This window comes from Diadema antillarum, unplaced genomic scaffold (assembly GCF_040938485.1).
Source record: "Diadema antillarum isolate AM-2024a unplaced genomic scaffold, OU_Dant_1.0 seq00000131_RagTag, whole genome shotgun sequence".
Taxonomy (NCBI): Eukaryota; Metazoa; Echinodermata; class Echinoidea; order Diadematoida; family Diadematidae; genus Diadema; species Diadema antillarum.
The window spans coordinates 408,638-421,568 of NW_027271209.1; the positions used below are offsets into that span (position 1 = coordinate 408,638).

The 12,931-nt window shown below is 35.5% G+C and overlaps 1 protein-coding gene across 1 annotated transcript; it reads right to left on the reverse strand.

Annotated features, from left to right (window-relative positions):
• Nucleotides 1-4,133: 4,133 nt before the first annotated feature.
• Nucleotides 4,134-12,439, reverse strand: LOC139727429 (uncharacterized). Its single transcript, XM_071638384.1, has 5 exons — nt 12,277-12,439; nt 8,908-9,137; nt 6,901-7,048; nt 5,177-5,242; nt 4,134-4,294 (listed from the first exon to the last, which is right to left on the reverse strand). The coding sequence occupies exons 1-5, from the start codon at nt 12,335-12,337 to the stop codon at nt 4,152-4,154; spliced, it is 648 nt and encodes a 215-aa protein (XP_071494485.1). The 5' UTR covers nt 12,338-12,439; the 3' UTR covers nt 4,134-4,151.
• Between the last annotated feature and the right edge of the window lie 492 nt (nt 12,440-12,931).

The window sequence follows — 12,931 nt, forward strand, 5'->3', positions numbered from 1 at the left end:
GTGCTTTTAAGTGTTGATCTGCAACAGTGAGCAGGAAAACAACAAAAAGACCAACCCGGACTTCAATCTTCCCGCAAGGTTGGTTCTTTCCTTGAATTTTGTTTTCAGTTTTTTATTTGGGGAGGAGTGGGGGTGGACACAAATAGCAACACATTGAGCTCACAATAGATCACTGCATGGGTAGTCATGCTCAACACCATTGGCAAGAAAGATGTGACTGAAACATGTTTTTTTTTAGATGATGATACAATCAAAGTATTGTTGGTGGAAATCCCCACTTGGCAATTGAGAAGTTACACAGCTGTGTATGTGCACACCATGAAATCACATCTATTTATATCTCAACGTTAGTTCATGACAGCATATATGAGACATGTAGATGTACAAAGAACATTTTACAAAGATGAATACTTACAAGAGTCACTCTAATGATAATGTATTTAATTTTGATATAATTTAAAATCATGCGATTGCATCAATTGGCACTACATCACTCTGCTGTTTGCTGGGAGAAACATAAAGACCTGTCATCATTGAGCCATGAGGAAGTCACTGAGATTCAAGCTGAGAAAATTGCATGATGGGTAGTTCAGCAAAATAAGAAAGAAATTTATTGTTTGTTTCATAAAACAAAAAGGTGAACACTGAATGCGTCAACTACTTCTTGTAAAAATTTCAAAGTGTGAAAATGTATTCACACCCTGACCCTTTTTTATGAAGCATGCCAGAAGAAAGAAATTTGGCATTTGATAAAAAAAGATGAACACTAAATGTCTCAAATACATCATGTCCAAAATTCAAAGTGTAAGAATTTTTTCATATTCCAATTCTTTTCTCATGAAGCATGTCAGTATAATGTTCAGAAATGATCTATTCCGTGTTCATGGATAAAATGTTTTGGCATACTTGACTGCATCTAATCTTCAAAACTGATCATCTCAAAAACATTTATACATAACGCTGTCATTGATATCTTCTTTTTTCTTTTCTTTTTTTAGATAAAAGTGGACCAAATTTCATTCTAAATCATAGAAGAGCTCAAAAAGTTTTTACAAAGTTTCACAATCAGAAAGTCAGTGTTTGGTACTTCATCAGGCTGTCATGATATGACTAGTCACATTATATTTCTGTTCCCTTTTATTACACACTTTACACACTAATAGCTGATAGGAGGAGCAATTATGTCACTTAGATGCAAATTCATGTAAACATAGAGTTTATAACTCTACAAATTTGGTCATCCAAATATGAACATCAGTTAAAGCATTGTTTTCAGTCACACCAAATGCTTGTGAGATAATATTTGAATAAAAAATTGTTTTACAACTTACAAACACCATACAGCTTACATTATATCACATGAAATGAAATGAACATTATCATTTGGTTGTAAGAATATTGCACTTTACTTTATAATGGTGGTGTAATGTGGTGAAGGAATGGTACCAAATGGCAAGAGTAGAAATGTTCAAATTATTGCCCAATTATCTGTCATGATGGAATTACTCATCAGATGCTTTCAGAATATAGCGCCTGAAGTCCTTTAAAAGAACAATAACTCTTTGAGGAGATTACACACAAGTTTGACGCTAGGCTTCTTGGATTCCAAAAGGAAACTATTCCATGACCTGCTGTTCTGGAGGTTCATTGTAGGAACTACTCACTTGATCAAATCAGAATTCGAATTTTCAGGATACACGCTAGAAGTCCATTTCCTGAAAAAGGGCATGGATGTTACACTGAATCTCAAAACTACAATTGTTTTGCTGAATGTGCCCTGTGCTAGTGTCTTACACCAGATGCCTCGATCTCATGTGCCACGAGGACTTTCTAATTTATTATTCTCAAAGTTCCCTGCAATTTACCTTTTCCTCACCACATTACCCATCATACACATAGACATCTCAATACTAGTACAAGTATTATTACATGTACTGTAATGCATACATTGATAAACTTTGAACATACTATATACAAATATACATGCTGTATAGCTACACATAGTATGCACACATTTCTTTTCCTTCAACAATGATCATCACAACTTCACAATCGCAATGTAAATATATATTACAGCCTCGTTGGAAAGGCCCTGAACCCAAGATAATATCACAACTTGCAATCAGTATACAAGGTGTGGAACAGAAGCAGTGTTTGATCATATCCACCTTTGATCTTGTTACGGTGAACAAATTAACATCATAACTAATCTTTATTGACTGTGTCCACATAACTGCCAGAGTTGTGTGGAGACGCAGGTAATAGTACTTGTGTAAACATCAGCTCACCTGCATTTATTTTTTGCTAACCTAGCTGGCATTGCTGATATAAGTAAAACACAGGTGTAGGCTATATTACAAACATACAAACAAGCATCGTTCAGTGGCCTTAAAGAACATTATGTGCATTCACAACAGTAGACTTACTGTGGTAGAAAATACCATGCTACTTTGTTGGAACTGTTCTCAATGAAATAGCCGATACCATGGTATACTGCGGTTATATTTGTGTGGTATCCACTGTTCTCAGTCACAAAATACCATGTTATTTATGGTAAAGTATTGTGCATGTGAATAATTATCCCCACTGGGAAAATACAGGAAGTGTGCCGGGCCATGTGAGAAAACACATCGCTGTATGTTCGTTGGTATTTCATGACATGAATCACACTCTAATTTCGCATGCACATTTCCTGCAAAGTTGAGATTTCCTCCCTATAAATACGAAGGTAATTCACAAAGCATTTCGCGATGTGTTTTTGCGTTCACATTATGAGAAATATCATGCAAGATACTGCGGTAGTTGACCATCAATGTGAATGCACGCTAAGATTTTATCTGACAATCCCTGCTGTCATCCCATAGACCAAGTGGGAGATGGAGGAGAGAGCCGAAAGCCCAACTTGTTCCCGTGGTAACCACGGAAGGCAGATGGCGAGTCGGTGGACAGATGGCCACCTGTACCGAGACCGGAATTAGTCAGGTGTGTGTCCATTGGTCATCCTAAAAGATGACCCCTTACAAAAAGTATCCAATGGTATACCGTTGAGACTATCAGTCTGAGGACCATTCACATACATATTTTGCACACCGTTTCCAATCTGGAAGCAAAGTTACTTCTACAGTGATGGGGAATCCTCTCTTTAGCTATGATTGCCTGCACAAAGGGGGAGAAAAAGAGAAAAAAGAATTTAAAAACTGACAAGCATTGTCTTTGATTTCTAGATTGCTTGCAGTGTGAACAATGTTCAGCGGCACAGCAATTGATCAGCAGTCTAAAACTATCAATATCTTTAGTTTCCTTTCACAAAGGGTAGATGTTTTACTGAATATCATTTTAAAAAATGTGTGACCATTACTTATTACAGTGTACAATAGAACAAATATAAGGAAAAGCTATTTAAATCAAATGGATGACTTTCATTCGCATAAAACATCATTATTACTGTCTCAAATCACGAAACGGTGTTATCCCTCTTCCAGATAATAGTCATGGAATTTAAGAAATATCTGAAAATGGAAAATTAGAGCAAATTTTTGACATTTTTAGTGAAATAAAACAATCTGTTAAGAGTAGTAGCTGTTTTAAAAGTTTGTTAAATCCATCATTTCTGGATGGGAAATTAACAAGAATACAGGACTCAGTAGTAGAAAGATTTTAGATAGATATGAAGAGAAGGCCAAAAGACCTTGCACATTCCCTCGACTTATTGCTGATAGAGGTTATAAATAGGGGTGTTGTTATGCCCCCTGAAATCTGCAGGGATGGGGGTAAGTCAAAAGCCTTTGCATTTTGGAAAAAAATATATATGGAAAATTCTATTTACATTTTCTTTAATTATCATTGTTCCACGACTGCAACTTTTTGAATTTGTTGCTTTGTAATCTACTGATGATGGCACACTGATCTGTGTATAGGACATCAAAAATTGAAACTTTAGACCAAAATTGTCCTATTTTCCTAAAACTTCATAGTGTGTTCAATAGATACTTTCAGATTTGCCAAATCTACATGTACATGTTTGGTGAGGAATTCTGCTTAAACAGGTGGACTCTCCAAGTGTACTTAAACTGGACTTGTGCCTTGTAGATAATGGGCTCCAACTGTGTATCTGAACATAATTATGAAGTGATGTTTTTTTTTTTTAATGCTTACCAGAGCAGGGCAACCACTGCTGATGCCAGTATGAGATTGAGCATTATGTCCAGTCTGTTTGCTTTGCCTGTCGTGTCCGTGCCCTTCAATGCATCATTACTGATGTCATTATATCTTATTTCCGCTGGGCTTGGAGACGCTGTGCATTAAGAATACAAATGGGTACAAAGTTATTCCACTTATGGGAAAAGCAACAACAACAACAACAACTAAAAAAAAACAACAACAACAAAATCTTCATCTTAGACAAAACAATAAAAACAGGAAAATATCATACCAAAACAAAATAATGCATAAATGAACAAACCAGGTTTGTATCCAGTGGTCTATTATACAGTGACAGATAACTGGGATGCGTTCATTATCTTTATTGTCATTTCAGCATGGAAAAGTGATAAAACTGGCTTTAACAGGATGGTACAGTTTTAAACAGCTGTGACAGCTCTGATTTATATTCAATAGATAAACAAGCAAAATATTGCCAACATTATGTAAACATTCGAAATTGATCTTCAGATTGTTCAGCTCGAAGGCAGCATTGAATATCGATCATCATAGGCACAAATACACATGTGGAATTCTTTTGTACATCAATAGAAAACTGACAACTGTTTTAATAATTGCAGTCTATTTGAACTCCAGCTCACCTCCTTGGTAGGACCTATTCAATAGATGAATAGCCACCAACCCTTTAGGTGATTGCAGTATATATTACTTTTAGTTTGTTGAATTTATTGTATTACTTGCATTGATGCATTATAACTCACACACAATCATGCACAAAGAATTATTACGTTTGCATGAAATAGTCCAGCTCTGGAAAAATCGCAACACAAATATTGAACTGAACCAGGGAGGTGGAATTTTCACCTCTAGGACTGAACACCCGGAATTAACACTTGATCCTTCCATCAAAAGATGCCACATCAATAATATAGCCATAGTGAAAGCCTATAGTTGTACTTTACAATAGTTATTATCGGCGCCTGTAAAAGCATGCAACTATTGGAAGCAAACTCACCTGCTGTACGAGTTCTGGGTCTTGAAGTGGTGGTGATGGTGGTGGTAGTGGTAATCGTTGTGTCTTCTGAAGCAAATAAATGTACAGGAAATGATATGGCTCATTTTAATTACCACATGCCTTTAAACTGAGAAACAAAATCTGAAGCTAAAGAATGGCAATGCAAAGATGAAATTCTTCTGGCTACCTTCAACAGACTCGTGCCATTGCACGCAGATGCAGGTATTTTCACTAAAATAATATGTAGATTTACCCTCCCTATGCAATATATTGTATATTATATCATATACAGTAAATGAAATATACACAAACACATAAACAGATATATAGTGTGTCTATGTTTGTTCATATACACATATGTTAATGTAAATGATATCTATGAATATGTGTACATACACAGACATATATATATATATATGTATATATATAAATATATATATATATAACACATATTTACTGTATTTATGCTCAGTATATATATATATATATACACATTAATTATATATATATATATATATATATATATACATACACATTAATTACATATATATATATATTTATATACATATATATATATATATATATATAGAGAGAGAGAGAGAGAGAGAGAGAGAGAGAGATACAGTTGTACTGGTTGTACTGTATATATGTTTATATGTTTACAGTGGACTCCCGTTATAACAAAGTTCTCGGGACCGGCAATTTTCTTTCATTATATCGAAATTTGTTATAACCGAATGAATAAACAATACAAATACATAGAGTTGACGATTTTGCGGCCCTAAATTTTATTTGGTTGTAACCGGAATTTCATTATATGTAATGGTGTTCGTTATAAAGGGAGTGCACTGTATGTCAAAATAGACAGGGGAAAAAAGATCTATCGTCCTATCATGCCTTTGTAAGTGTACTTCCATTCTTTCCCCCATTTGCGTCATACTAGTTTCCCAGGCCCTTTGATGGTGTTTCCCCTTTTTGCCACACGTGTTTGACAAAATTAGCAGCTGAAGGTCCATGTAATATTCATTGAGATACAGCCACTGGAGCATGAGGCTTGACGATTGGTGCTCAAAGTTTAATTCCACAAAGTGTTCTACATTAGTGTCATTGACAAGTGTAGAGTAAACTGACAAACACAAGGGCATTATAGAGGTTTCATGAAAATCAGACATCCACGACTGAAACACACAAAAGAAGTTGCACATAATGATTTCATGGACACTGCCATTATTGGGGGAATTTTGGGGGAATATTGCCAAACCGGAAGAGATGATGCAATCACCAAGCAACTACTCTGTTGGTTTATTCATTGATCTTGAGTATTCCTAAAATGCTCCTTTTCATTTTGTATTTAAACTGAAACCAAGCTGTATTCTTCACTTTAAAATTGTTGCAGTCTTGTAATTATCTAGCAATAATAGCACATCGGGGGAAATGGGTTGTAATTGCAGTATTGCTATCCAACAAAATGTTATTTCTATATAGTATCATGCATGTAGAAAATAATGGGAGAATTGTTACAAAATCTGATGACATCTTTGTGTCATCTAATTTGCATGTGTGATTGTGAAAGCATAGAATGTTAAAATTTCATGTCTTTCTCAATTTAATAACAATAAATAAATAAAAGGTAAATCAAAGACGCTCTTCTTTTGTGTCTAGACAAGAAATCATTAAGTTCAATATATTACAACCTCCTAGGTAGATTCAATAGGTTTCCTCACCAGAGACAGGTAGGATCTTGACGTAAGCTTGATGATAAATGCGACGATTAGGGTCTGAGCAAGACTGGTAGTCTCTTTTACAACACGTGTAGTTCGTATCGTCCTCCAGCTTCAAGTTCTCGATAATCAGCTCCGATACGATCTCTTTCTGCAAAATACAAAATCGGTTCAAAAGATAAAGTGAGTAGGGAGATTGAGTCAATCAATAATCACGATACACACCCATATCGAATAAAGAAATATCAGGGAGGTTCCCATCCTTGATAGAAATAAAAATGCAAGACTTTGGACTCCTAGAACGTTGTTCCTCAGAACAATGTATGCATATGGCCTACAAACACACACACGATACACATAATATTTTACACTGCAATCAGCAAGTAGGAGCCAGACTGAGCTGAAACTCCAATAAAGATCAACTTTTTACCTGGTATTCACAACTGAGTTTTAAAATGATGGCGGAATATCCACTGCTATAATGATAGTTAGTATACGCTTCAGGCCAGGGAGGTGAGACGAATACACCTTCCTGCTCAAGCCTATACATAGAGGCTGCATGGTTGCTGGAGGGGGTTTCACAAAGAATTTAAGTGATTTAAGATTCTAAATTCAACTTGAAATTATGGTAGACTGTGTGTGACTTTAATAGTGTTCAACTAAATGTCTTATGAAAATTACAATTTTGGAGACTTTTTCATGCAAGCTTTTACTATACACAATGGAGTATGAAACACAGGATTTTTTTTTCCTGTAAATTTTGATAACAATTTGTAATGGATTCTGAAAACATTAGATAACCGAAAAGAGAAATCAACTGCACACTATAATGTTAAGTCGATCTTAATTTTGAAAAACTAAGTTTGATGAAACATCCCCATTTCAGCTTACCTAAGAAGGTTTTAAGTGTTTGCAGCAGAACAAACAATAAGAACAGAGACTAAAAAAAAAAACAAAAAAAACAAACAAACAAACAAACAAACAAACAAACCAAATTGCTACTCATTAATCATGATCTTGGAAATTGACAAGTGATCCTGAGAACCCCCGCAGATAATTTCAGACTTTTTCCATCTGAACAGCTATAAATTCGTGATACTGGGTATACCGAGTGTCTGAATTTCAAAGTGATTTGGATGAGGAGGAAGCATGTTTGCACATTCATAACAAATCACAATGAACAAGGATGATGGTGAAGCAGCTCACACAAGAATGCAGGAGTAGGGGCTCGAGGATGCAGAACAAAAGAAGAAAGCATACGTAGCTTCTATACACAGGTGGACTTGTTAGGTACCGGGTAGGCCTATTGTAATGAAATTACCTCATTGCATTAATGAATAATTATAATCCTTATTGCATTATGATTTTTTTTTTCAGAATAAGTCACCCGAGGTTTATCTGCTCAAGGGCCACAATACATTCTACAAATCTACACATGACACTATCAATTTATGAACTACATACACGATGTGAAATCATGGAATGCTCCTTTGATACTGCTGAAGCCAACAATATCCTGGAGCCAACAATATCCTGGAGCCAATTTGACTAAATTGTTTCAAGAAAGTACAAGTAAGCCTCAATAATATTCATGAAAAATTATCAAATTTGAATAGTTTTTCCTCTGGTTTCTTTTTGTTTTGTTTTGTTTTTTGCTTATTCCTTTTGCTTGTTTGACTTTACTTCCATTATTATTTGTTCCGTTTTGTTTTAACCCTGAACTTACACCTGCGTTTATATACATTCCATCGATTGTCCAGGTCATAGGGTAATGTCAACGACGCACCATGGAAAGTTGAAATAGAAATGACACATCAAGCACACATTATTATGACTACGACGTTTCATAGCGGGAATGTGTCTAATTGTTCTCTTGATGATTTGAGATTTGAAAAAAGACAGATATTTAATATTAGCGTCAAATAGTCTATTTCAGTACACTTCACAAATAATCACAGCTTGGGATGGCACAAGCACGACTGGAAATTGATTTTAATCTAAACACTGTACCGTGTTGCCCGAATAGCGGACATGCGTAGTCGTAGAGATTCTTGGGTTGGGATTCGCCACACCGGGACCCAGCTCTTCGTGATTTAAGCCGCGAAACCATCGAACGGCCCTGTCTGGAGTACCCCCATCTCCGAAGTTACGGTGGACGTCCACCGTACAGTTCAGCCTAACCTCGCCCTCTAACGTACCACTAACGTTATAAGGCTGCAGATACAGATATCCGGAGGACACTGTGAATAAATAACACAAAATCACACTGATAGCCAAAGCACCGCCAAATTGATATATGTGCATAATAAACAAATACATAAACCAACAATAACTACACACACACACACATAATTATTCATACACAACTTTCTATTACATGGCAGGATCAGACATGAGATTGATCTGTCATTCTCGATTTGTCTTTGGGCTTATGACCATTTGAACTTTACGTGACTCCTGCTTGGAACAAAATATGTATCAGAAAAATGTTTCTACATAAGCAGAGTACTCATACCTCTATATAAGGTTAAGATCCCATAGTTTAATGAAGGCACAATTCACATTTCATATTCTTTGAGACAGAAACGAAATTAATGGTACAGGCCTACGTACAACGGACCATTGGCAATCAAAAAAAAAATTGCTGACGGTGTGCTCATTAATTTGGGGAAGCTATTTCATGATTCTAATCCATTTCGGTTTTGGCAGATGATGTCTACAGAGTCAAGGAAGGCAACAAGATACGACTTCAGCTAGTTCAAAATGTGCTTAGTATCATAAGGTCACTTATAATTTTGTATGTTGTTACTTGTCATGTTCGTTACTGCACGTCATGTTAAACGATGAATGTTTGGTCAATTCTAACAGAAATGAAGTTTCAAAAAAAAAAATCGATATCACGTACAAGATATTCTCCATTCAGAAGGCTGTGACAACTTTGAATTTGCACGTCAATTCTTGTAACATCCGAAGCAAACTAAGATATCCAATTTAGTTTGTGGGAAAAAAACGATGAGTAAGACATAATCAATATAGAGAATATTCCAAGACCCAGTGACATTGCACTCACACCAGGAAAGATTTTGAAAGAGATATACGTGTATTGATTCTTTCGTAACATGATTAATGTCCGAATCAAATGGTATCATGAAAGAGGAAGTACTCTTTCCTTATTCAAAATTTGAATTTCTAATAGATGTCTTTGTTCAATACAATGGCGATATAGGGCCTATAGTTCCTAAACATTCATCATAGAATGTGACGTCCATTAAGGAAGGATTTACCTTAGATGCATCATTTCATGTGCATTATTTGTTTGCCGATGATGACACTTATGCTTCTTATATCGTGTATATTTGTGCTTCTTATATCGTGTAGATATCTTTATTTAAAGATCATAGACTTCATTAATACACGATTATGATAGTTAGCATATCACACTGGTTTAGATATGATGCCTTCATTATCTGGATGTGCAAGGGCAGAACTGATTTTATAGGACAGCCTTTTTGCCAAATTTTAGTAATGATAGTAATGTCGCCCACATTTGTACAAATCAATTAAACCAAATTCCTGGGTGTAGATTCAAAATTAACTTTGAAGGTTCATTTGGTGATAATTTATGTCTCAATGTCTCAAGAGGAGTAGGCACAGGAACAAACTGATGTAAAATCTGTATTGTATGATGCGTTGCGGTTACTATCTTGCTGCAATCAGCATAATGTGGAAACTTCACGAAAACCAAAAATAATTCTCCTTTCTTGCTTATGAAAAATACGCTTCGGATTTGTACGTTTTAACACTATTTTGCAAGCACAAATATAACAATATAACATTCTACGAAAAAAAGCATAAAGTACTGGTATTAGATAATATTCCCGTATTCTAACAGATAGCTTTATGGGTAAATTCTTGACACGATCTCTTCCTTCAATTCTTAGTTCTTATATTTAAGCGCGTAAACGCTTTCATGAAATATATATATATATATATATATGTATATATATATATATATATATATATGTATATATATATATATGTATTATATATATATATGTAATATATGCCGAATACGGGAATATTATCTAATACCAGTACTTTATGCTTTTTTTTCGTAGAATGTAAAATACTTAGGAAGAACAAAGTCACGATTACTGTAAAGGAACATGTTTTATGTATATGTTAAGATAGCTCAAGCAATCAGGTGCATTTGATGTCTCAATAACCTAATACAATTCACAATGATAGATTATGTACTCTGTTTTCATACTGCCATACATTGATTCTTGTTTTGTTTTTGGGGAGCTATTCAAACATCGAAATGCAAAAAAAAAAAAGAAGAGGCGAAACAAAAATAAAACAAAAACAAAAACACCCGCAAAGCACAAAACTGAAACGAAAAACAAAAACAAAAACAAAAAGACAAAAAACTAAAACAATCAAACAAACAACAAGAAAAAACAACAACAAGAAAAAAAAAAAGGAAAAACAACCCAAAACCAAAATCAAAGGATGCAAAATATAAGCACAAGTGCGAAGTATATAATTTTCATGTGTAGGCATCCTAATGCAAGGACAAGATACTTTCAAGGTTGACTGGCTTTCTTTGTTAATGCCACCATTGTTTTTATGTTTTTGTGTTTTCTTTTGTCAAATAAATGGCCTAAATTGGCCCCAATCAATTGGTTTATAGGGCTACTGTAAACAGAAGCTGTATGCTGTACACATAAGTGCCTTTTGCTAACAGCCGTGATTGCGAATCTGTAGATAAAAGAATCAAGCTACAATATTGCATATAATACTTCTAAGATCCTTCATAAGCTGGTACATCCCTCATTGGACATCTTCAAGTTGATTATTTCTTTTTGTTCCTCCTAAATTACCCGACGCTGTAAAAAAAGATCTTTCTCAATTCCATAAATATATGTATGATACATACATATACTACTTTAAATACTTTATATGCATGCTTTTTAACCTACATGAGCAAATAGACACTGTTATCACTGGTGTACTTAAAAAAAAAAAATCTTTGTAATGTTGATATGCGCTGAAAATAGCATGATACATCATGAAATGACTTAAATGACTCTATATGAGCAAGATGCCCAGGCGGTGGTACTGAGCTGAGATCCATCAGAGAAATGATATCAACCATGCGTCCCGAAATACAGTCCGTATTCGTAGGCCTACAACAGATTACCTATAAAGCGGGAGAACGACAGGGTCTACAACACAGGCATAGCTCAAAGCCCATCGTTTTCTCATATCACAAATTGGTAGGCCGGTAGTACGGTATTGTCAACGTAAAGAGCGAGGGTTCTCATTTCTGAAGGAGGAGTAAGACCTAGAAGGAACCCGCAGGGTTATTTCACTCACCTGACTTCATCCCAAGAAGAAGACAGCAGACCGCCAAAAATAACTCCTTCATAATGTCCATGATCACAGTATATTGGTTTGGGACAGTGTGCCTGTCAGAATCATGCGGTGTAAGAAGCAACTTTACGCTAATGACGGCTGTAATCAAATGGTAGCAAGCTAATGTGAGCTGCGCTTTTAACACTCAGCGGCTTCCAAACAAAAATGCCGTAGCGGCGAACAAGCAATACAAATTTCTATTCTCCCCGTAAAGATTTACGGCCTCCGCCTTGCGGGGAATACCCAGCAAATATCTTTTTCTTTTTTAAGATGTGACATCATGCCTGGCGTTGGGTAGACTCAGTTGATGTGAGATGTCTATACCATTGAGAAATATTTGTACCTGGGTAATAAGCATTGGCGTCAAAATACGCGTGGCAAAATCATTACCAAATAGAAAGTGTCGTCACTACATTTTTAGTGAATATAAACAGATCACAGGGATTTCCGTTTTTCAGACTCCCGCGGAACTTTGTACGGTCTGCTATGTCGAAGTATTGGCTCCCGTGAGATTTTCGTACCCAAATTGATTTTTTTAGCTAACTAGGTCAATTTGGGGGTGCTGAATCCAAAAAACTTTGGTTCCATTTTTTTCGACCATGTCTTCAGCCGCCAT